The sequence below is a fragment of the Aphelocoma coerulescens genome, chromosome 4 (genome assembly GCF_041296385.1).
Source record: "Aphelocoma coerulescens isolate FSJ_1873_10779 chromosome 4, UR_Acoe_1.0, whole genome shotgun sequence".
In the NCBI taxonomy this organism is placed as follows: Eukaryota; Metazoa; Chordata; class Aves; order Passeriformes; family Corvidae; genus Aphelocoma; species Aphelocoma coerulescens.
In genome coordinates, this window is record NC_091017.1 from 55469707 (window position 1) to 55493317 (window position 23611).

The 23611-nt window shown below is 39.4% G+C and overlaps 1 protein-coding gene across 18 annotated transcripts in view; it reads left to right on the plus strand.

The window, feature by feature from the left end:
- Positions 1 to 23611, plus strand: part of APBB2 (amyloid beta precursor protein binding family B member 2) — a 166993-nt gene that overhangs the window by 51058 nt on the left and 92324 nt on the right. For 12 of the 18 annotated variants that reach the window (XM_069014220.1, XM_069014215.1, XM_069014221.1 and 9 more), the window contains 2 exons: positions 4028 to 4124; positions 12009 to 12118. In XM_069014220.1, coding sequence (XP_068870321.1) covers positions 12073 to 12118 — 46 coding nt within the window. In that variant the 5' untranslated portion in view covers positions 4028 to 4124; positions 12009 to 12072. Of the gene's footprint in view, positions 1 to 4027; positions 4125 to 12008; positions 12119 to 20814; positions 20884 to 22852; positions 22875 to 23611 lie in introns of those variants that run through there. The other 6 variants (XM_069014225.1, XM_069014229.1, XM_069014226.1 and 3 more) reach the window with 2 other exon arrangements.

A 23611-nucleotide genomic window follows, 5' to 3' on the forward strand; every position in this document is an offset into this window, starting at 1 on the left:
CCCAGCAGCCTGGGTTCTTGGGGTGGTTGCATGAGGCTTACTGGGAGGCTGTCTGATGGACTGAAGTTAGACTCGGTTAATGTACTTTCTAGAAGAAAAGAGAAAAATATATCCCTAAAATAGATGACCATGCTGTACTTATTAATTTTTGATATTATGCTGGATGACTTCTTTCTTCTATTAAGAAACTGGAGAAAGAGGCAAATTTTAATGGGGGGCTATGAAGGATCCTGGGATTCCTATTTAAAGACAATTTAAGGCAGAGTTCCCACTCTGATAATCTGAATGTGGCATGTTTGCATGTCTGTGTGTGCTCAGAGGAAGCTGCAGTATGAAAACTGTCACTGGTTTTGTACTGATACCAGTTCACTCAGCTCTGTATGATGAATAGTGTACATGTGTAATATCCTCAGTCTCACACAGGAGTTCATAACTGTGCTTCCATTCTAAAAGTGCAGCAATTGTGAAGTCTGTAGTTATTTTTTGCAGAGCAACTGGATTCCTACTGACTTTTATGTTACTGCTTTTACACCCTTTCAACCTGCCCAGCAGACAAGTTTGCAGTCCAACAGCAATATATAGCCATTATTGTAATGGATACAGGAGGAGTGCTCCAGAGTGACAGAATTCTTAAAATTTGTGTTCCCTGATTCAAAAAGATGGATTTATTTTCTTATAGAACAAACTTTCAAGGTGAAGAAGTGGAAGATTATCTGTTGCTCTCCCTGGAGAGATATGCCACCCCAGGTCCAGTCTGGTTGCTCTGTTCTTCAGCCCATCTGACAAGCAGTTGCCCTTTGGGCAGGGGAGAAGAGTTGGTGAATATTTTTATTTTTTTGTGTCAGTTTTTAGATGTAGGTGGATTTAAATCAGAATTTCTCATTCTAAGTCAGCAGAAACATCTGAAAATCTTGCTGGTGCAGGTTATTTTACTATTTAAAGACAAAAAGAAAAGTACTATGCTGTTGCTGAGCAACCCACCATTTTTATAGTCTTCTTTCAGGAGAAAGAGTTACTAAAGTATAGAACTGATTTTGGTACTGAATTACTCCAGCTGAAATTTGGTTGTTGGAAACCTGCCTCTTTAATATTAACCTGAACTTTAAAGTTCCTTACCAATAACAAGGAGATTGAAAAGGAGAGCTGTCAAACCAGCTAACCTTCTTAGCTGTTAGCAGAAAGCTACCAGGCACAAGCACAAGCTGCAGTGGGGAAGAAGGAAAAAGCTGCAGTGATTCCTAGATTGGTAAATTCCTGCTAAACCTCAATTAAGTAGATTTGGCCTGAGTTTAGACATTACAAATCCATGGGGAGTCTATCAGATAGATGTCTGTCTCTGTTTTGAGACCTGTACAAAAGTAAGTTTTGCTCCAGTTCTCAAGAAGAGCAATAACTCCCAAATTTTTTCTGTGCTGACTGGTGTTTTCTGTTTGGTTTTATTACTGCTAGTTTAAATTCTGTAATGTGCTCAAGATCAGGTTTCACACTGCCTCCTGTGAGATCACTTCTTTCTTAGGCTAGGCGAGGACAGGATTGCAGGTCTGTGTCCTATGGAAATCTGAGTACCCAGAAACCCCACTTCAAATATATGTAGCTATCACCCCATTTTTGCAAAAGAAGAAAATAAGGACAATTTTTTAAACTCACACCTATTATTACCTTAACCAGCCAGTTGTTTATTTCATTAATGGTAATGGTATGTTACTATTTTGTCATCTGTGGGTGTTAAACATTTGCTAATTCCTTCTCTACTAAGGGTATCAGAGCCTGTGTGTTATCTGCCTTTCAATTTTCTGCTTTTAATAAGGTCCTAAATGAGTTATTCCTCCTTGCACAGGTCTGGGAGGCTCTTCTGGCTCTACTGTTGGCTGTCTGAGCCTTTCTTGAAATATGAAGGTTTATAAACAGGATGAAAAAAGATTCCTCTCTTCATTTTCAAGTCTGCCAATTTTCAAGGCAGGCAATGTGGTAAAAATGTGGGTGGAGAAGTGGACATTTTCAGCAGGATGCAGAGGAAGGGAAAAACACTCAGGGTGGTGGATTCTCAGCTGGGAAATAGAAAATGTTGGGTGTGTGGCAGCACAGTTTCAGGAATTTATACCATCAGTGTTAAAGGTCCTTTTTGGTCAGAGGTCAGATGTCTGTTGTTGAAACTTTGTTTTGCAATTTTCTATCTTCTGTTTTGTTGAACAGGCTGGTCATTCATACCTTTGAGACCCTTATTTTGTATTTCAGGCTTTCCTCTGATCTCAGAACTGGCAGCTGACCTTATCTTAGTTTGCGTGGAAAAACTGTCTTCTTTCAGGTGTAAATAGATTTTGAGCTTGAGATTATTTTTATTATCTTTGAGCTTATTGAATTGACTACTGTTTCAGTTGCAGTTACCCTAGGCTTGGTTTATATGAATTAAGTTTCATATATAGGATGAAAAAAGTTCATTATAAAAATGGCAGTGCCAGGCCACACAGATGCATCTTTTTGATTACGTTGGGAAGAAATCCCTTAAAATTATTTGGAAAAGCTGGCATGCATGCTCAGCCTCTGAAGAAGTTTGGGGTCTGAGCACCTGACCCAGGAAGTTTTGTTTATATAAACCCATGTATCTCAGCTGGAACTTGCTGGTTTCTTGGCTTTCCTGGTAGGAAGGTGTTAACAACATGTGTTTTCCTTCTCTCCCTCTTTTTTTTCCTGTCTCTTGAATACTGAAATCTGATCATCTGATACAGAAGTTCTCAAATGTGCAAAATTGAGTTAGAATATTAGTTTAATGAGAATTGGTCTGTTTTCTTCCTGAAGAACTTTTTTTTTTTTAAGTGCAACTTTATTATTGAAAATAAAGTGGGTATATTTTCTGGATTTTTAAAAAAAGCTTTACATTTTAAAATTACTTTTTATCTAGCTTATAAAAAGGTCTGTTTTCAAGTTCCAAAGGTCAAATACCTTTTTTAGCAAGGATGTATTTAGCTCTCTTAAATAATCTGTTTTTATCTCAGCACTATCTAGGATTTATAATTCTGTTAGAACTATAGGATTTCTGTTAGAACAAAGAAAAAAAAATCTCTCTTTAAAATGCAGTATAATTTGGCTTGATTTAGCCTGGCTTTTGCTTTAATAAAGAAAAAAACAAATTAGCAATAGCAGATGAGATTTGTATCTTTGGTCTTGTATATTTATTTTCTCCACATGGGGGAACAAATAGAAAGTTGAATACCACCCTGAACCCTAGAATGTAGTTTGGCTGACAGATATGTTGCTGCTGCTGGAGCATCTTTTGATGGGAGGATAACCTCACTGTGTGAGGTTTTATATATATTTTGGTATATTTGTGGCATTTGATACTGAAAAATACATATATATTTTTCAGTACCAAATGCCACGGCATTAATGTAACCACTTGCCAGAGGTGAAATGACTGTGAAGCAGTCCACAGACTTTGCAAAAATAAATTATATACTTGATGTCTACTAAACACAAGCATAATTGAAAGCATGATTTTTTATGAACATACTGTTTACTGAGTACATTTTGCTGCTTTTTTGTAACTTGGGGCTCATGTCTGTCATCTGGATTAATTTTCTTCATGATATTCAGTGTTTGTGCATGGGGAAAACTGCAGGTCTGTGTTGCAGTGCGGAGGGAGAGAGAATTTAAAGTGTGCTTTGCAGTGTGTCTCTTAGGTACCCAAGCTGCCCTAGGCTGGCAGCACATCATGACACCTACCTGGTTTGGGAAGGTCCCTGCACTGTGGTACATGGATCCTCTGTTCTGCTTTTAGTTCTCCTGTGTGCATGTTGTTGTCTGCAGATGGTTTTAAGGATGTAAACTGAAAGTGGCTGCTTTGCTTACTCAGTCACTTGTCAGTGCTCATCTGATTCCCAGGCTCCCACTGCCTTGTGGCTCCCACCAGCATGGGGGGGGGCTGTACAGGTTTCTTCTGGTATCCTGTACCTTTGCAAGCTCAGTAGTTTTCATTAATCCCTCTTTACTCTTCATAAATTAAAATATAGGATTTGGTTTTGTTTTTCAGCTTGCCTGATTTCTCCAGTGACCTGAGAGGGTGCTGGTGCCCAGGACTCCAGAACTTGGTGCTCTTGTACAAGCTTTCCACCAACGAGCTGGGAAGAGTAAGTAACCTGCTCCATGTCTGGGGATCCTCTGGGTTGGGGGCACCCTTTCTGAACCTTTCATATCCCACATCTTAAACATTGAAGTTTCGGCACAGACACTGGAGGTACCTGTATTTCTATGCAGTATTTACATTGTTTATTATGATGCTCATGAATGGGGGTGGTCCAGTTCTTCTAGTACTTCAAGAGTTCTTGGTTTATCCATTTTTGCTGATTAGCTGTACTGCAACTTGCTCTGCCGCCTCATGTGGGAAAAAACTGTGCTCAACAGAGGTGTTTCACAGTAGTGCTATTCCTCTGTGGTGTCAGTAATGCTATCTGTTAATGCAGACACCTGTGCTGGATATCAGTGTTCTGTGCAGCACAGAAGTGCAGTCTTCTGTGATGCATCCAAATGGTTCTCTGTGGGTCTTGGAGTGGGAGGGAGGCCGACAGCAGTAGAGCTTTGTGACTCCAGCTGAGGCTGCATATGTGGAGAAATGATCTGGTGTCATGCTCCACAGCAGCATCTGTTGCCATGGCTTTCCCTTCCTTCTCACATGACTTTACCAGGCTGGGGATGTATTTCCCAGTACCTGTCAAGCCAACAGGATTTCTCATCTTCCGAAATCAGACATGCAAGAGGTCTGGATATTTTACTTTTGAGATAGAAAGAACAGACATTGGTTGGGACAGGGATAAGGAACGCCACGGAAGGTCTCAGAAGGTCATGGAGCAACTGTTCTAGAAGGAACTGTTTAAAGAAATATCAGTGCAGGCGGTTTGTATTGCTTTATAATTCTCTTCCTCTGCCCTCACACCCTGGAAGTTGGCTGAGCTTAGTTTTGTTATGCTCAATGTGTCTTTTGAGGGCTTTCTAGTATGCATGAGAGTTAGAAACAGCTTTGGCTTGAAACCCTGGTCTTCAAGCAGTAGATTGGTTCTGCTGTGCTCACTGCTTTCTTGAAAGGGTAGAGCACGGTGAGTTTGGATTAGATCATTTAGATGCAAATGGACAAAATGGATAAACTGGGAGTTTTTGTCTCGAGTAATAATACAAAGTCATTATCTTCCTTTTCAGTATTTAATGAAGGATACCAGCAGGATCTAGAAAGTGGTGGGTTTGGTTTTGTTTTTCAGTCTGGACAGTTGACAAACTTTGGAGTTTAGCAGATACATCAGTTTGGTGAGAGAAGTTGTAGCTCTTCACACTAGTTGAGAGCTAGCAAACAGAAATTTTAACCTTTTTATGGAGTATCTGGTTCTGCTTTGTCTCAGCTTCCAAATTTTGCATCCATTCTTGGAAGGGCAGCAACAATGCTGCCTTGATTCCTACAAGATAAAAGGAAGAAGAAAGTGGAGAGTAGTGGTGAAATGCTACAACAGAAAACTTAGCTGTGCTTGGAGAGATTCCCACAGAAAACAAAAGCACTCTAGCATCTCTAACTTCAGAAGAAATAAGTACCTTCTCATTTAGAAATGCTGTTTTTACTAGACAGTCAGCTTTGAAAAATATTTCTCATGAATCTTGTTGTAAATGAGGCTCAGAAGATATATATCTGAAATATTTCCCCCTTGGTTCAGGCTTTACAGGGAGATCTGTGTTACCCAGTGACAATTGCTTTGATGGTGTAATGCCTTTGCCCTCCCACAGCTCCTTAGCTTGCCAGGCGTCCTCCTGGCACACAGCCCAACCTGCTGCAGCCCCAGATGCTCAGAGCACCACAGTTCTTTTTTAATGTGCAAAATTATTTCTAACTTAACAAATCCTTACCAATGAGCAAGTAAAATTGGATCGTTAACTGATACCAGTTCAGATAGTTGCACTGAGTGAATGAGGTTAACTGTATTTATAACAAACTTGCAAGTGCTATAGACAATGCTTTTCCTCGTGTTAAAATATATATGGACTTGTGTAGTTACACACAGAATGTCCTGATGTTTTCTGTTGCTGTTTGGTGAACAAAATCTGCATTGAGATAACTTAATGTGGAATAAATGTAAAAAGTATGTATCATCTGTGCAGGGGGCTATGGTCAGGGGACTGTGGATGCCTTGAATTCAGCTTACTCTGTGATCCAGCTGCAGAAGTACTGAAATGCTAAATTTCAGAAAAACATTATTTTGATGAGTTACAGTCTGTGTGATAAAGCCTTAAACAGTATGAATTTTGTTCAAGTGATTAACAGTGATTATATCCTCCAGAACAGAGTGGGAAATAATAACATTCATCCCCATGTGGTGTATGGGGACCTAAACGAGGCAGGTGGGTGACACAGTACCTGGAATGATGACCAAGAAAAAGAAAAGCCCTTGTGAAGGACTTCCCAAATATGGAGAAAAGGGAAAGCATCCAAATCAAAACTTGTTAAGGGAGAAATTAGAAGCACAAAGGCAGCCAAGAAGTATGGAAGACAGAGAAATGGAAGCAAGAATGTCTGCATGCAATAAGAATTTGAGTAGTGAGAATTTGTTGGAAGGAGAAATGATGGAGTTGCCAGACTTTCTGGGCAGGACAGGACTTTCCAGATATCTGAGCATGTCTGGTGTTAGGTCCATGTGTGGTAAAACCATAGAAAATGTGGCAGGGCGGGAGTGCGGGCAGGACATCCTCTTGTCTGTGGGATTGTGCTTGTCTTTCCGGTTCCTGGAAAACTTTAATCCTGTGCCAGCAAGTGAAGATGACAGGGAGTGAGTAGTTTGGAAAGCAGAGTGGCTCTGTGCCTCTCAGCAAAGGCAGGTGGAGGGGAGAGCATAACCTCCTTGATGTGAGTGCTGCCAGACAAAACTGGAAGGACAGATAAGGTCTCTTAGGTAACAGAAATCTTGTGAAAAAACCTTTCTGAAATGAAAATATGTATTTTTAAAAAATGTTGGTAGTTACTAGATGAAAGTAATGGTTAGGAATCGTTGATGACCTCCAAAAAGGTCACACATGCAATGATACAAGAGATGTGGCTAGTAGACAACATTGTACTTTCTCCAAGAGGCAGTTTAACTTGAGAGATCCATGTCCAGTAGCTGTTCCTAGTACAGAAAATTAAAGTGCTGTCTCTGTAGGTACCTCCAGAAATCAGCAGCACAAATTCCTAATGGCCTGGCTGGCACTTTGCTTGTTTGAATTGTGTTTTCCTACTGTTGTCTAACAGGTGATGCTGCCAGTCACTACTCTGAATGCAGGCAAAGTGAAAAGCAATAAATTTGTGTTATATATGCAAATATGTACACAAAATTTGTGTGTATATTCAATTGTGATTTCTTAAAATGAGCTATCCACCAGTCTTACAGACTGAGTTTTAATTTTTTTTCCTCCTAGATTAGTGTCTTTCAGTGTCTGAACCCTTTGCTGTACTGGATCTATTTTATATAGGACCTGTGGTCTGTGTGTGCTTTTCAAACAATGCACAGCATTCCTCTTACCCATTCCTTAGCAGACCTATTTTCTGGTAAAGACTTTAGAGGTAGAATTGGTTTGTTTGCCAGAATATCACACAGAGAGTGCTGGATTGTGATTTCTTGAGTAGCTGTCCCTTGAGAAACATCGTGCAATAACATTTTCTTTCCCCACACTGTAGCTGTTCCTTGCGAGTGTTGAGTGATGTAGTCAGTCACACTTGGATGACTCCTGTAGCTAATTTGCAGTCATCTCCTTTTTTCATATCCTTTTTCTTGGGCATGTGAGGGTAGGTCTGCTGGCACAATCTGTTGTATGAGATTGTAGCAGCCAATATGAAGGTACCTATATTTTTGTTTGAACACACATATATTTATAGCAAATGTTGCTTGTAGAGAACCAGGGAAGGTCAAGGAGCCAGCTGACCTCATAAGCAGCAGCAAGCATGAAAAAATAAATTTGAGTGAAGCACAAAATAGCTTTAATGGCCATTAATAGTATGGAGGTTGGACTATGCATTGTTTGTTCTGAATCAAAAGGGAATTAGCTCAAGCAAACTGGATTCTGTGTGCCTGCTGTATGGACAGAACTCCTGGTTTGACTCATTGAAAAAAAAACAAATCACAAAGAATACCAGAATTTAGTTTGTCTTTTGGGGTTTTTTTTCATAGTATCAAAAGATGAATACAAGTAAAATGAAATTTTATGTGGCTGTCATAAAACCCAAGAAATGTGGACGAGTTGCAAGAAAAGCTCTGTAAAGAAAATGGCTTAGGAAGATGACAGTCTCAGTTGAAAGTCATGGCAGGCCTCTTTCCAAGATGATGTATGTCCTCATTGTGTGTGATGATGAGTGGCTGGTAGCTCTGTCACCACAGCTCCTAAAAGGGACTTGGCCTGAGGTGAAGAGCGTTCAGGTGCTCCCTGGGTAGCAGGTATGCAGTGCTAGTGCTCAGGTTTTGTTTCCATGGTTCTCTGCTGCAGTGTGGGGATGTGTTGGAATTCTGAGCTCAGACAATTTCAGTGCTGACAGGCAGTGATCCTCAAATGCACACTGCATTTAACCTGAGGCCTTGGGAAAAGCTTCCCAAATTATGTGATAGCACTGGGATTGTTGCTGTGTAATTAAAGTTGTATCACTGGGTGGAATATGTAGAGATGTAGAAAATTTTAGTTTCTGGGATATAGTATGTAACAAAATGGAGGATTTGGGGTGTAGGTTAGTTCTTCTTCTTTCTTCTTCCTTCTTCTTCACAAGCTCAGGGTTCCAACAGGGATGGCCACCTGAAGAGAATCAGGGAAGATTATTGGGAAGGGACACAAAAAAAATCTTCAGGCAGAGCTATATCAAGTTATTTCTTGAAGAGAAGCCATAAGGCTCTCTGTCCATTTGTGTATACGTAGTTTTAAATTATAACTATAAAGATGGAAAAATCACTATAAAACATTTTTAAAGCAAATTTACAGTACCATAATAAACAACAAGCCACAGAAAGCTGTTAAGAAACACATTTGTTACAAAACAAATGTGAGCCAGCAGGTTAAAAACTATTACGAAGACCTGATCTGACTTACTAGGTACATTCAGATTTAACTCAGATTTATGTGGAGTTGTGGATATCTAAGTTGTATCTACAATTAAAAACAAAACCAAACCTGTACATGCATGATATGTGGATTTTTCAAAAGCAATGTTCGAGAACCCCTTCCATTTTGTTTATCAGTCTCATGGATGTATATGGAAAATAAGGGCTAATTTTCAGATGCTTTAGCTATGGCATTTGGGTACCAACGAGGTCGGTCACAGTTCTGTGAGAATGCCCTGAGCTTGCTGAAGAGCAGAAATCCCCCCGAGACTAAAATTTGTGAGTGGATGTGCTTAAAGAAAGGGGAGGTTGCTTTGGCTACTCTGGTCACAATTCAAAGATGGTTCTTAAGGAAAAACAAAACAAAACCAAACAGAAACTAAAAAACAACAGAGAAAACCCCCAAAACCAAACCAAGCAGCATCTTCATTTGTCTTGATCTGAGTATGTCCTCTCTGGTACATAAACCCAATATCACTTTTATTTTGTGGAGTAGTTTAACTTCACTTGCTGTGTGACGCTTCTTAATTGACTTTTCATAGTTGGCTTTAATCCACCTTGTAAATCTTTGAAGGTCACATTTTATGCAGTAACTGATGAAACCTTTGCTATAATGAGAATCTATCTTTATGTTGTCTTTTCCACTGAGATTTATGGAGTTTTAAAATGTGATATTTTAAAATGGCCATACCTTTGTGTCCTGAGCTCTGCAAAGAGCGGTTTGTTCCCAGCCTGGGCACACTACTTCAGGAGAACCATGCTGTACTATAGTTCAGCTGTTTGAGAGCATGACTGTAAGGTTTGGGATTCTTAATTTTTATTTGCTAGGATTTTTATTATGGTATGGTGCAGAAGGCCCCCTTTAATACTGTGGTGCTAGGTAGAGAAGGAATAGTCTGTCTTAACTGTAGACATTTGATAAAATTTAGTGAGTGTTATTGCTTTGGGAAAGTGTATACCTTTTAGAAAGCCAACAATGCATTTATGAAAAATGAATAATCTTGCAGCTCCATACATAGATATGATCAAACTCTTTTCGCAAGCTATGGAAAAAGAATTGTAAATACTGTCATCTGGTTACAGTTTTTGTTTTCCCCTCAGTAATTTTATTTTCTAATCCTTGCACAGCTAAAGACTGTTCTGTTGTATTTTGTTATGAATTACAAACTTGGTCCATTTGGGGTGAGGAGCGACTTAATTTTTTTCAACAAATAAAGATGTATTTTTAGTTTTATTCCTACAGAACAGGAAAGGGGAAGCAGCCATCTGCAGGTTTTTCCCTTGCACAACTCTACATTGTATTGAACTAGTAGGCCACCAAAAAAACTTGAAAAGGTCTGTTTGACCAGTGGCAAGGAGTTGTCCCATATTGTCCTGCAAAAGAAATGCAGGGGGTTTTGGCTGAATGTTAATTTTACTGCATACCACTCACTTTTCATCTTAGCAGCCAGAATTCTTTTAGTGGCAAGAGAGTACTGTCCCATTGATTCACTGAACTTTCCCCATCGAGGGGAGTTGAACAGGACATGCTTTGTCAGCACTGATTTGGAAAACAATGAAGATCTTTACCTGTTTTTTGGACTGTCAGGTATGCTGCCTTATAGGTGTCTGTTTCAGAAGTAATCTACAAAGGCTATGTAGCAATGGTATGCAATTACATTTAAAGTCATTTTAAGCTCAGGCTGCCATGGTCCTGTTCTTTCCACTTGCTCTCACTAGCTACCAATACTTGTGCAACCACCATGAGCCAGTTCAGCAGCCTAGTCTGACTGAAAATATGTCTGGAGTTTTCAGCTGTGTTGGCTCCCAGACCAGCTCACCAGAGAATTGCATGGATGCCAGTATATATAAAAGGCTTGTCTAACTCAGGAATAAGCTAGCGTTGTGTTCAGTGAGGGAACTGACATGTCTGAAGATTTGGGGCTATCTGCCAGTTGTGCAGTGCTAATTTGTCTGTGTCCTGATATTTCTCTTTATTTCCTGGATAGAACCAGCTTGTGCTTGTAGCTGCAGCCTGAGACAGTAAAAATCCTTAATGAATAAGGAAAAACACTCCTCAGAATTTGTTGCTTTTCCTGGTGTTTCCAGCAAGGGAGAAAATGAAATAAGAGGGAATGTATCTTAACAAACGGTGTGGTTAACATTCAATATGTATTGGTAGATGTCTGGGAATATGAAGGCCATTCAGGTAAACTAAGAAAAAAGTAAAGCTGAAAAGCAACTGAAAGTCATATTTTAGTAAAAAATCCTACACCAAAGAAAAAAAAACAATGGGACTTGCTTTTAGACTAAAACATTTTGTACTAGTTATTTGACAGGTTCAATAGCATTTCAGTTAAGACTTTGGATTTGTTATTCCAAACTGACTGTAAGATATGCCATGCAATTTTTTGTTTGCTTGGGGTTTTGATAGTGCAAGAAAATTGGTACATGGGTTAATAGCCTGCATTCCTGTAAAGACACTGCTGGATAGAACAGAACAAAGCAATCAGTGTTATGTAGCACGGATAAGTTTTGCTTCTATAGTAAACTGTTTATAAATGATTGCTTAATGATTGCTTCACAAAATTTAGGACAAACATTGTTTTTAAATCTCACCTGCTGTCTATCTCTATTAAAAGCCAATAGCAAGCTCTTTCTTGCAGTGTTTGTTGTTCTATCTCTGTCATGGGCCAAAAGAAGCCACTGTATGACCTGAGATTTCTTTGTGCCTCAAAATTTATGTGAGCTTATTAATGGAGGCCAACCACCAATAAATAAATTTGTGCTGCATGTATAGCACAACAGTTCATCTCCTCTGACAACATGACTATGAATAATTTATAGATGTAGTTATCATGGAATTTGTAGGGGTCATTAGCATTTTAATGAAAAAGATACAGCTGTTGTACTAAATCTTCACTTTTTTTTCTTCTCCCTCAGTTGAGAATTTCGATCTGTACTTTGGAAGCAGCTGACAGCGTGTGGTAATGTGCTGACTGGCACTATGGGCAGGCGGTACCCAGGGGCTCACTATCGGCCAAGCAGCTCATGTATGTATGCAATCGCTCTAATTTATTTGTTGCTTTATTACTTTTGAAGGCTGCTAAGCCTATAAATTTTGAAATAGTATTTATAAAGAATGCTGACATATTCTAATCGATGCCAGCCCTTCTGTGTGTGTACCCAAATAGTAAGTATATTGATTTATGTTTAAACTGCAAAGGTGCTTTCTAGAACTTTAAAAACTGGCTTGCTGTGTGACTTGACCAGGTCTACTGCAGTGTGCTGTGGTTTGAGCTGTGTTCAAGGTCTCCAACTTCATTTATTATTGAGTTCTACAGTTAGCTGCTATTCCTCTTCCCTTCCATCCCAGGCTTTTAATACCAGATACCTTCAAATTAACAAGCTACTTGAGCTCAACCTAAAATGTCACTTTGCACGATAGCTTCAATTGCTTCCAACTGCAGCTAACATCTCCAGTTCAGATTATTTATATTTTTGAGTTCAATATTATTCACACTGGTTTTTTTCCTCTGAATTGTATCCTATTGGATTTTATTGCATCATCTCTTACTGAAGGTTGTCTTCTGTAGAAGTGCAAAAAGGGAGCTCCTAGAATTTATGACCTCACTCCTTCCATCAGCCACCACACTGCAGTGGTTCCACAGTGCAGATCATGGGAAGTGAGCTGATGTGACCTCCCTGGAGAGCTGTGGGCTAGCACCCCACCTCCAAAAGAAGTCTGCTGCTGGTCCTTGTGCACTTTCTGTTCATCCCTCAGGCTACTGAGGTGAAGTTGTCGTAGGTTAACTTTTGTATTCACTCTTCCTTCTCCTGTAGCAAAAGAACATGATCTCCCAAGGCTTTTCTTGGCATCAAAGCCAGCTTAATAAGCTCTCACTTCTGTACTGTTCTTTCTGTTCCTTAAAAGACTCCTTTAAAACCCCTGACGACTTCGGGCATCCAGCTCCGCACATACTTGCGTTGGTTGATGCAAGTGGTAAACTGCAGTGAGAGCTGACAGCTGTGGCAGGACAGGGAATTCTCTGGTGGTTTTGCCATTGGACATGAGGAACTGCATGGTGAGACCCTGCATTCAGATCCTGACTTTGTGGGGTTTTGCCTAACCACAGGGCTAAATCCTAGGAAGTAGTAAAGCATGTTTACTTTCACAGATGCCATAAAGATATGTCTTAAAATGGTGCTTTAGAGCCAACTTAGATATTGTGTCCAAAGACTTTTTTGAGGGATATTGTCTATGGTACAACGGAGGAAATAAATGGTTGTTACAGTTTTGACAGGTCTTTGGTGGTCTGAGTTGAGTTGGAGTACTGAGTTGGACTGATCTGTTTGAATCACTTGGCATTAAATCTAGACATCAGCTTTCAAACGTGGCGTCTCGGTGTACTGCAGGACATGATGTTCACATCCCATGCCTAGGCGTGAAGCTCAGAGGTTTAAAATGTTCTGATGTAGAAGTATCTCATCAAATCCATTCCTGCTTAGAGAGAACAAGTAATGGCCATTAGATATTTACCAGAAGAGCCTGAAATGCTTTTTCTGTTGTCTAGTTGAACAGTTTTGGCATGAAGAAGTGGAATTGTTTACTTGAGTGAACGCTGGGGCTCCCATCATCTGCCGGGGCCAAAACTTGCGTTAGAATCAGTTGGCACCAGAGCTCCCTCAGTTTGAGGACAGAGATATCAAAACACCTACTTCATGACTGCTTTGTGCTTTTGATAAGCTAAGTTTTCCCTTTCCTTAACTTGTCAGGGTTTCTAAGCCAGGAAACTTTCTTTGTTTTTTGACTTTGTTACTGTATGATTTGTGCAGCTTCCTGGTGCCTAACATAACATGTTTTGGACATCCAGCAATAACGGTATCGAAATTGCCCACAATTTGGGCGATGTGGATCATAATGAAATCTCTGATAACAGATTAGATCTTGATGGAAGTGCTGATAAAACACATGATTTCACTTTTGTGTTCTTTGCATAAATAATGAGTAATTGCACCAACTCAGTTATTGTATTTCACGTTTACAGTTGTTGCAATCTTAGTGTTGTACATCAAGGACTTGGTGCAGCCTTAGGCTTTACTCCCTGACTTTATTTTCTGTCTGTACATACACATATACCTAAATAAATCTGTGAAGGGAAGAATTAGGTCTGTGTGGAGTACAGCAGCTGCGTTGCATCTTTGGTGGTAAGGTAATATTTCATCCACTTATGGCATTGACTGCTTTGTTGAATGATTTAATAAATTTAGTGGGTAGAATAGTGTGTGGCCTTATGAAAATAACAAAAGGTTTTATATTCATGGAAACACGTAACAGTTTAAATAGAAAATGTCTTATTTGAAGCCCAGTGCTAGGAAACATATTTCCTATACAGGTGCTGAAGGTATAAGAAACAGCAAGGTTTTTAAATTGTAAAATGTAAATTCTAAAATGTAAAATGTAAAATGTGAATTTAACGGGTGCCTGCTGGTTTAGACTTTTTAGTAGAGGGTGACTTTTTTGTCCCAAGCAAACTTTTTTTGGGAAATGCCCTTTTTCTGAAGCATTCATAAATCAAGGGTGACAATGAAAGGAAATATTCCTTGCGAGATGGCATTCCCCTGGACTGCAGATGGGAAAGATTTGAGTCTTGGTTCTTCATGATCATCTCCCATGGTAATGCTGCCCTTATAAATAATTGAAAGTGCTTGAGGGCAGAGAGAGCAGGGTTGATTTTTTAAAACTTGGGATTTTATTTCCCATGAGGAACACTGAAATTTCTGCTCTGCCTCTGTCTATTCAGCTTCCCAAGGAATGCCCAACTGTGCTTTTCTTTGCACTGAGCTTGCAAGGGAGCTGTTGTTTCATGAAACTGCTGGAAAATCTGAGTTTCACTGCAGTGAGATAAAGGAACAAATGTGAGAATGGTGACATTATAAATAACAGCAAACCCCTGAAAGAACCCTAAACTTCCAGTATTGCAGCAGTGCTGATAATTACATTGCCATTAGCACAAGATGAGTTGGTATAAAAATGTATCATGGTGTGCTTCTGTGGGCTTGGAGCTGCTCCTAGAATAACAGATAACTGACCCAAAGAGGCACCTAAGCCCAAGGAGGAGGAGTGTATGCACTGTGCAACTCTTGGTAGAAGCATGTCAGTAAAATTCTACATCTGCAAAATCCTGCCCTGTATCTCCTGACCTTTTCTTTCCAGAGAAGGACATCTTGATGAATGAGATTCAAGCTTTATCACTGCTTGGCTCATGCTTGGGCAGGTGACACTCTTCTGTAAAGTTTCTTTAAGAGCTCCACATAATAGCTGAGGAAAAGGCAGATGACTGATGGAGTGGAAGTTGCAGAAGTACCCAATGGCATCGGTTGCTCTCTTTGTTAAAGCCTCTCTGGTGTGGGTTTCTGCCTTTCCACATTTACTATGTGGAGACTGGCACAAGAACTTCATCTTCCTCTTGAGTGATCCTGGTGAAGCTCCAAAGCACATGCTCATGTTGGCACATAGGAGCTGACCCAGAGCTTGCAGATGAAAAGCTTTCTTTAGGAACTCTGAGTGTAGTACTCTGAATGCCTATTGTCACTTACGCATTTGTTTCTTAGCATAATTAAATAGTAGCCCTATCTCAGGACCCTGACAGGTCTGTTTCTTCTTCATGGGGGAATCAGAAATAGAAGCTGACTGTTTCCTTGTAATTCCACTTGGAGTTGCCTATGGTCATGGAGAACCACCATGACAGCAGATTTGCATCGTGTGTTTGTCCCCTTTCACAGAAACTCTAGTTCCTTTGGTATTCAATGCCTTGTGAAGATCTATGAGTTTGTAGAAGAACAGAGAATTTTGGCTAGCATGTCAAGAACTCGGGATTCTGTGTTACAGTTCAGGCCAGTAATACTAGTAGTTTGTTCTTTTCCACTTGTTCAATGTCCTCTACAGCCAAGTGTTGAAACCGAATCTGCTTTCAGCCACACTTCAGTGTAATTAATATAAATGCCAGTAAGTGCAGTTGCTTTTCTGTTACGTTCTCCTTCCACTTTATTATGGATTGATCCAGTTAGTTTATGGGGACCATAAAGCAAATATGATACTTGGCTTTCATTTATGAGCACGTGGTTTGTTTTATATATGAGCACTGTGGGCAGAGGTTTCTCAGCATAGTACAGCAGCCTTCTCTGGAAGCTCTGCTGGCTGCATCAGGCCAGGATTCAAGTCACTGCTGTATTCTAATACTATAATGATGTTGGGTACTGTAATAATACTGTAGGGTATGGCACTTTTAGTCATCTCTTGGCATTCTGTCATCTTAAGCAGCACTGTAACACTTGGTTGATAAACTGTTGTATGTTTGGAAATATTTCTGATTTGTCCTGTTGAAGTTTGGTTGAAGACAACATGTAGCTTTGCAGGGAACTTTCAGCCTTGCTGAGATGTATGTCTTTGTGTAATGAGCCTTATTTTATTTCAGTCTTTGAAAAAATGACTAGAAATGTAGAGAATCTTTTTTGGTTTGATGTACTCTGAGCTCTGTTCCGTTACTGGAGGCAAGGAATATGTGGGTAGGACATGTGAGTCCAATTTTCAGACAGTTTTGGCAGATGTAGTTAAAAGTGCACATATATACTAACCTTGCCTAGGTGAGATACAGAATGTTTTTAATGTACGTGGAACACAAACAATCTTTTCAACATGCAAAATCTTAATTTGCTTTTCTTGAGAACCCTGATAGTCTCACTGTGCAAAAGCTGTCACTCCACTGCTCTTTTCTGTGACTGAGACTTGGACTTTTTATTTTTAGTCACTGGTCTCAACTAACTGTTAGCAATTTGAAATTATTTCCAAACACTTAGAAATTAATGAAATTTTAGGTCTTCTTTATATTCATACTTTTGATAGACACATACTTTTATTCTTTATTTCCATATAGAGTTGTAGAGTGTCGACTGAAAGATTATTTTCCATTTTTTTCATTTTCAAATTTTCATCTCTAGAGTCTAATTTGATGCTAAGTACAAGTTTACAGTAAAGAGAAAACAATTTTTGCTGTAGAATGCTCTTTCAAATGCTTTTTAAGATGTCAGCTATGAGGCAGTAAAAATAGGTGGCTCAAAACTATTGCTACCAGTCTGGGTAATCTGAGGATAAAAACATTTCTGGATAATCTTGGTTGATAAAACTTTAATGTATAACTAGCCATAAATTTATAATATGTGGTTCAGAGGGCAGGTGCAGTTATAGCAGGTGAAATCATAATGCTAGGCCATCAGAAGTTTAAAATAAATTAGTTTAAAAAGGGAAGCTGAAATGTCTTTATTTATGTGCATGCATTTAGTTGTTCTTGGAGAAGCAGATTGTGCTCAGGAGTGTGCAGTGTTGTTTCTAGGCTTTGCAGGAGCAGGGAGAGTTTGCAAGCTGCAAATAGCAGGGCTGCAGACAAGGTGTGTGGGAGGTGGTTACTGATAGTAATCTGTTTAATTTTTATTTCTTTTTCCAGCACAGCATCTGTGCTGGAACTTACCACCTGACAGGGTCTCAGTTAACATTCTACCTACTTCTCTTACTGGTGCTGTAACCTGTGCTTAATGTCTTTCCTGCTCTTGGTGCCTGTGTCACCTGATCAAAGAGCTTGGGATTGGCCTAGTGCTCTTTCAAACAGCTGGAAGGCTGGTGCTGGACCTTGTAGGTTTTCCTAACCCTGTTAAAGAATCGCTCATATTTTGAGTGGCTCTGCTTCCTGATTGAGGAACTGACAAATGATCAAAGTTAAATTCAAATCCCTGGTTTGAAATCAGTCTGAACCAGTCCAAGTCATTTTATGTGCCAAATCTGTGGCCCTTAATTCCTTTCTAATGCTCCATCAAGCATATGGATAGGCTGCCTGTCCTACAAGGCATTTTGGTTACGTTTTTTCACTGAGACAGCTTATCCTAACTTTCTCTTTCATATGACAGTTTGCTTTTGTTTGGGTATTTCTGATCAGCTTTGATTTCACATTGTTTACCTTCAGTCTTGGAAAGAGTTATTTATGGATGACACTTGAGATTGAAGCTGTAGAATATGGAAGTCCTTCTTGCTTATTGGTCATCTCAATTGCAGAAATTCAAGTTACAGTTTCTGAGTTTGTGTGCCTGTTTAAGGGAGAATGACACTTATGCTTGTGCCCTGTATTAGCATTTATAAAAGTAGGGCTATTTGTAAATTAGCGAGTAAGTCCGAGGTGCAATCTTTATTGTAGAGATTGAGTTAAAAAAGCAGAATGTTATGGCTCATGAGTTTAATTTAAGCAATGGGATTAGAAAAATTACAGCCATTTACTTAGCAAATGTCACTGTGAATGTATAGATCCAATGACAGAAGGTCTTATTATCTGTGCTCACAAGTAGCCGACAGATAAAACACACTCCATCTTCTTGCTGTGACAACACTGGTTTTGCCTACCCGACTGTTCCATTCTACACATGGGGGGAAATCTAATTAAAGGGAGAAAATTGAATTTGGAAAAGACTTAGCATGCCATATTGTTTTTTCCCTCACTAAAGGCAGCATTAGTCACTATGGCATGTCATGGCTATACCTTATATAAATGAAAGAATTGCTCTTTATTTCTTAAAGTGGTTACTTGATTTCAGAATACTCCAGTAGTACAAGATGACCCACATTCTCTGCAATATAAAGTTTCACTCAAGCAGTCAAATATACACTGATTATTTAGATATATCTATCTTAATAAAAAGAAAAGTACAGGAACAGTGGATTTAGCCAGTTTCTTTTTGTCATTTATATTTAATTTTTTTATTATTTTTCTTTTTCCTTCATATCTGTTAGAATCTGATTCCAAGAAGCATCTTTTCTTGTAATTTTTTGCTAGATGAGGAATTTGGCTTTGTGGGAAGGGGAAAGGAAAAAAATAGTAAATGGGAAGGCATATTCAATTTGAGTGCTACAACGCATTGCAGAATCCGAAGGTTTTTTTCCTCAATTACACCATATAAAGACAGATCAGCTTTATGGATTCCCATTAATAAGAGCATCACTGGAACAGAAACAGCACTGCTGCTAGGGTGTTGCGGTTGGTTGGCAGCATGATTAGCTCTAAAAGGAGAAATGTCATTATTGTGGCAGCAGGGGCTGGCAGGGTGCCTCTTGGGGATGGAGGAGCCGGGACAGAAAGCTGGTTACCAGATGGTGATTTCAGTAGGACTAGGTGAAGCAGGAAATAGCTGGAAATGGGAGAAGCTGCATTTAGCAAGCAGGTTGAAGTCCTGATTTTATTCTGGTGTGAGAACAGATCCAGGGTGGAGTAGAGAGGGCAGCAATGATTCCCTGCTTGGGCAGGGGTGTTGAATTTGATGATCTGGAAAGGTCCTTCCCACCCTCAGGAGCTTAGAGATTTGTGTGGAGGAGTCTGCAAATAGATTTGAGAGCACTGTGTGTAAGGTGTTTGCAGCCTTGCTCGTTTCCTGCTCTTGCATTTCCCAAACTGCTCTGCCCACCATCATAATTCACTTTCTTGGCTTTGCTGAGCTTTCTCTTTCCAGCTTCCAAGCTCAGTCCAGCAGAGATGTCATTGCCAGAGGGAGCAGCAAGAAGAGGATCATTGGCTGTAGTCTCTGATCACATACCACAGCATTTCATCTGAGTATTTTCCTTCCTTTTCTGTTCTGAAAGGGTTAGGTGTCACCTGGAATTTGTGTAGGTATCTAGGTAAGAAGAATGAGATGACATTTGATACTAAGAAAGCTTCTAGTCTCGATTCTGATTTCAGCTAATAATGTAAATCTGGAGTTTATTAGGATGCTTTTGCCTGACATCTGTTTAACTATTACTATTTAGCTGGTTGTAGTTTTAGAATGAATGTTTTAACATCGGAATTCACCCTTTGAGGTGAAAGGAGTTAGCTGGTGCTGAGCTGCAATCATTGTATAATGAAGGTGTTCTCTACAGCTGCTTAGACTTTAACTAGAGCCAAAGTGTACAAGACCTGGGGCTGTAGCCCCATGGCATGAAGTTGTCATTAAATGTACTCAAGAGATATCCTTGCAGAAGGGAAATCTGCTTTATGGAAAGGTTTGCATTATTTCTTCCCTCTGTTTCCTAGATGCAGTGACAAAAATAGTAGTGAATACCTTGTCTCTCACTCTGTGTGTCCTTCATCTCCAAACCAGTGACTTTAAGGCAAAATGGTTTATCTATGAGAAGCTGGCCAGGAAAGGGTCCCATACTGGAACTTACTGCCTAGCTTTCTTTTTGTGATTCCCTCCTGTGGGATCAACCCTGCAGACTGTGCTTCTTAATTTCATATGCTAGATCTCATTCTGCAAATTTTCGTGGGAACCTGCCTTACTGCTATGTTTTCTTTTCTTTTACCAGTGCTGCTGTGGTTTCCTGAGTAAGCTGTAGCTGAGTAATTGGGAAAAACCTAGTATTTTCTAATGTATTGAACTTTTTGCTACAGTATGTTGAATAAAACTGGAGAATATTTTTGAATTTGTGCTCCTAGTAAAGTTGTACATTAACAAAAATGTAATAGTTATTTTTACTGACATGTTCGTTTTTCTGTAGACTGGCATCTCCCATACTTTAATGACTGTCAAATATCATTGAAAACTCAAAAGATCCTCACTGTTATGCTGTGGGCTTTATTTAGAATGCTTAACATCTCTCAGGAACTTCTAAAATGTGGTATTTTTCTTTTGTGTTTTCCTTTGGTTTTAATTCTTAAATGATCCCTCTTTTCAGATATCAAATTATAATCTATTTCCTGATGCATTGCTGACGCCCCGCGAGCCATGTCAGAAGTACTTCCAGGTCAGATGCCCTTTAAAAGATTCTGCTATGCAAATATGTGAAATTTTCCTCTTATTTTTCTTCTTCTTCTTCTTTCCAGGACCATATTCCACTTCCATTTTGCACTTACACATGAAAAAGGGCTAGCACTTCCTTTCTTTTTTAACTGTGCCTTTTTGAAGAAACTGTCTATTCAGTTTTTTAAGACCTGCCATAGATCATATGATGCAAAAAAGTCATTAGATGGCAAAGACAAATCGGTTGTGCACTATTCTTTGTTTGCAATGGCATTTTCTCTTTCTTTCTTCAGCTCTGTAAGTTTTATGGCGAGATTAAAATACATCAATAAAAGCCATTCAGGTAGTAGTGTTATTTGTATTATTTTGATCCTTAGAGAATTGGCACTACTCTGCGTTAAACACATTATAGTGGTAAAAGTATTTTAATCTAGATCTGTAAGAATGTTAAAAGCCTACAGTTGAAGCTGGGAGTTCTTTTAAAAAGTAAGCAAATCAAAACCCTTAATGAATTGCTATGACAGGTCTTCTACCAAGTTAAGTGCTGTCTTGAAGCACCAACATTATTATTATTCCCAGTAATGATAATTTCCTTATTATTGTTAGCTTTTCACCAGAGTAGAATATTTTTTAGAGTAATACTTTTACTCACAACTTACCAGTGTTCCCCCACTTTAGCTGAGATATATGTATCAACTCAGTGATTCCTGATCTGGTTGTCCATTTGTGTTTGCTTTCCAGCAGAAGGTAGAGGAATTGAAAATCGGGTGCCCTGTGCCAGTAGCATTGTCGTTGCTGGTGGCCAGGCAGCACAAGGAGCTGTCTGAGAGGGGGATGGAGTCCACCTGTGGAACCCTGGGTGCAGGAACCCACGGTTCCTGCATTTTATTGAAGTTTTTGTGCTTCCTCTGGGAAAAGTGATGTGTTTCAAGCATCACTGTGTCCTTTATAAAGGAAGAGGGATAGGCTATCGCTCTTCTTCCTTACGCTGTTCTACTGTGCAAGCTTTCTTCAGTGCTCTTAGGCATTTACTTGCATTCCAATTTTTCTGGTGCTTTAGTTAGTCCTGGTCTTGTAGCAACTTCTACCCTTGAGATGGAAGATCTGGCCTTTCCCATCTGTATTTCTTCTTCTCTTTTTGCCTCCCTTTCTCTTTTTTCCCCCTCTTTTTCTCATGTCTATATCTGCTTCCAAGAGCAGAGGGAAGCCGGCTGCGTGCATGCCAGAGCAGGCTCTTGGCCCCTGAGAGAACAGCCTGCTTCACTCTGTGCACACCTTGTGCTGCTGTTTGCCTGTTCCTTGCTCATTTGATCATGATGATTTGATCAACAGATCACCTGAGATGGGGTCAGGAGGGGAGATGGTGTCTAGTGAGAGGTTTGTTTTGACATTTTTCTGTTCATGGTCATACACCAGCCCAACTTACCACCCATGTCACAAACACTACGTGGGTCGCAAAGACTCCTTGGCTTAGTCATTGAACAGCGTGCCAGTGTTCATCAAACCAATGGAGAGTCTTTATCAAGCAGATCAGTCAAATGTAATGCATTTTGTTGCAGTGTTTCCAAGGGTGTTTTCTTAACAATATTTCTCAGCAATGAAACAATAACAGCAGGGGATGGGCTACAGATAAGCTGGCAGGCAAATGCTTAAGCTTTGTCTAGGAAGATTATTTTTGAAGAAATTTGTTCAGTAACAAAAATAGTGGCAAACATTGCATGAAGCAGCTCATTTGTACCAAAGGAGAAAAATAAATTTCAGTCTTGTTCCATATTGTGGTAATTGTATTTATTGGTGAAAACCATAAATGCTTGTTTTAATTTGCTGAAGCATGAAGTAAAATATAATCTAGTGAAATCCCTAGATACCATGCAATTCCATAAATTCTAAAGGTCAGGCAGTGGCAGGGGAAATTATCCTGCCCTATTACTTTACTTTTTTTTTGTGATTTTCAGGTTGTCAGATTTTGAGTGATTCAGAAAAGAATACAAAGCAGTGAGTTGATATGTATGATATATATATATATATGTTGATGATATATATATGTTTCATGTAAAACATTTTGGTAACATCTGATCAAATGCAACCTTGTTTACATTAGACCTGGTTGGTTTTAAACAAGATCCAGAAAACTATGTGTACGTATATGATGTGTTTATCTGACAAGTAATTTACAAAGTTCCTTTAAATTTTGTGATAGTTGTGTTTTAAAGTCTCTTGTGGCTAAAGCTGAAATTACTCACAGGATGCTTGTTAGCTGTTACCTAAGATGATGGCTTTTGCACGGTGTGCATGGGGTGATCCATCTTCTAAAGAATTCGCAGTTGGTTTAGACTGACTGACTGGGGCTTGAGAAATTGGCAAACATGAATAATCGTAAAATTTAGTTTAAATTCTGTTTCTAACAAGCTTTAGAAATTGTTCTTCAACAGCTGGGTGGGTAATTCAGGGAACAAAGAGTATTATTATTTGATCTGCTTGGTGTTAAGTGAACCAGAGTGATGTTTGCAAGTGAGCAGCTTTGACAGCACATCAAAGAGGAAGGAACACTAGCAACTGTGCCTGCATTTAGGTAACATTGTGAAGTGCTCCTTTTCCCTCTGTTTATGTATTATATGTTCTTTTAAAACCCATATATTTAATCTCTTGTAAATCTGTACAGCAGTCAGTTCTGTCATATATCAAATATACAAAGGTGCAGCACAGCTCAGCTGGAATGATCTGTCATCAGC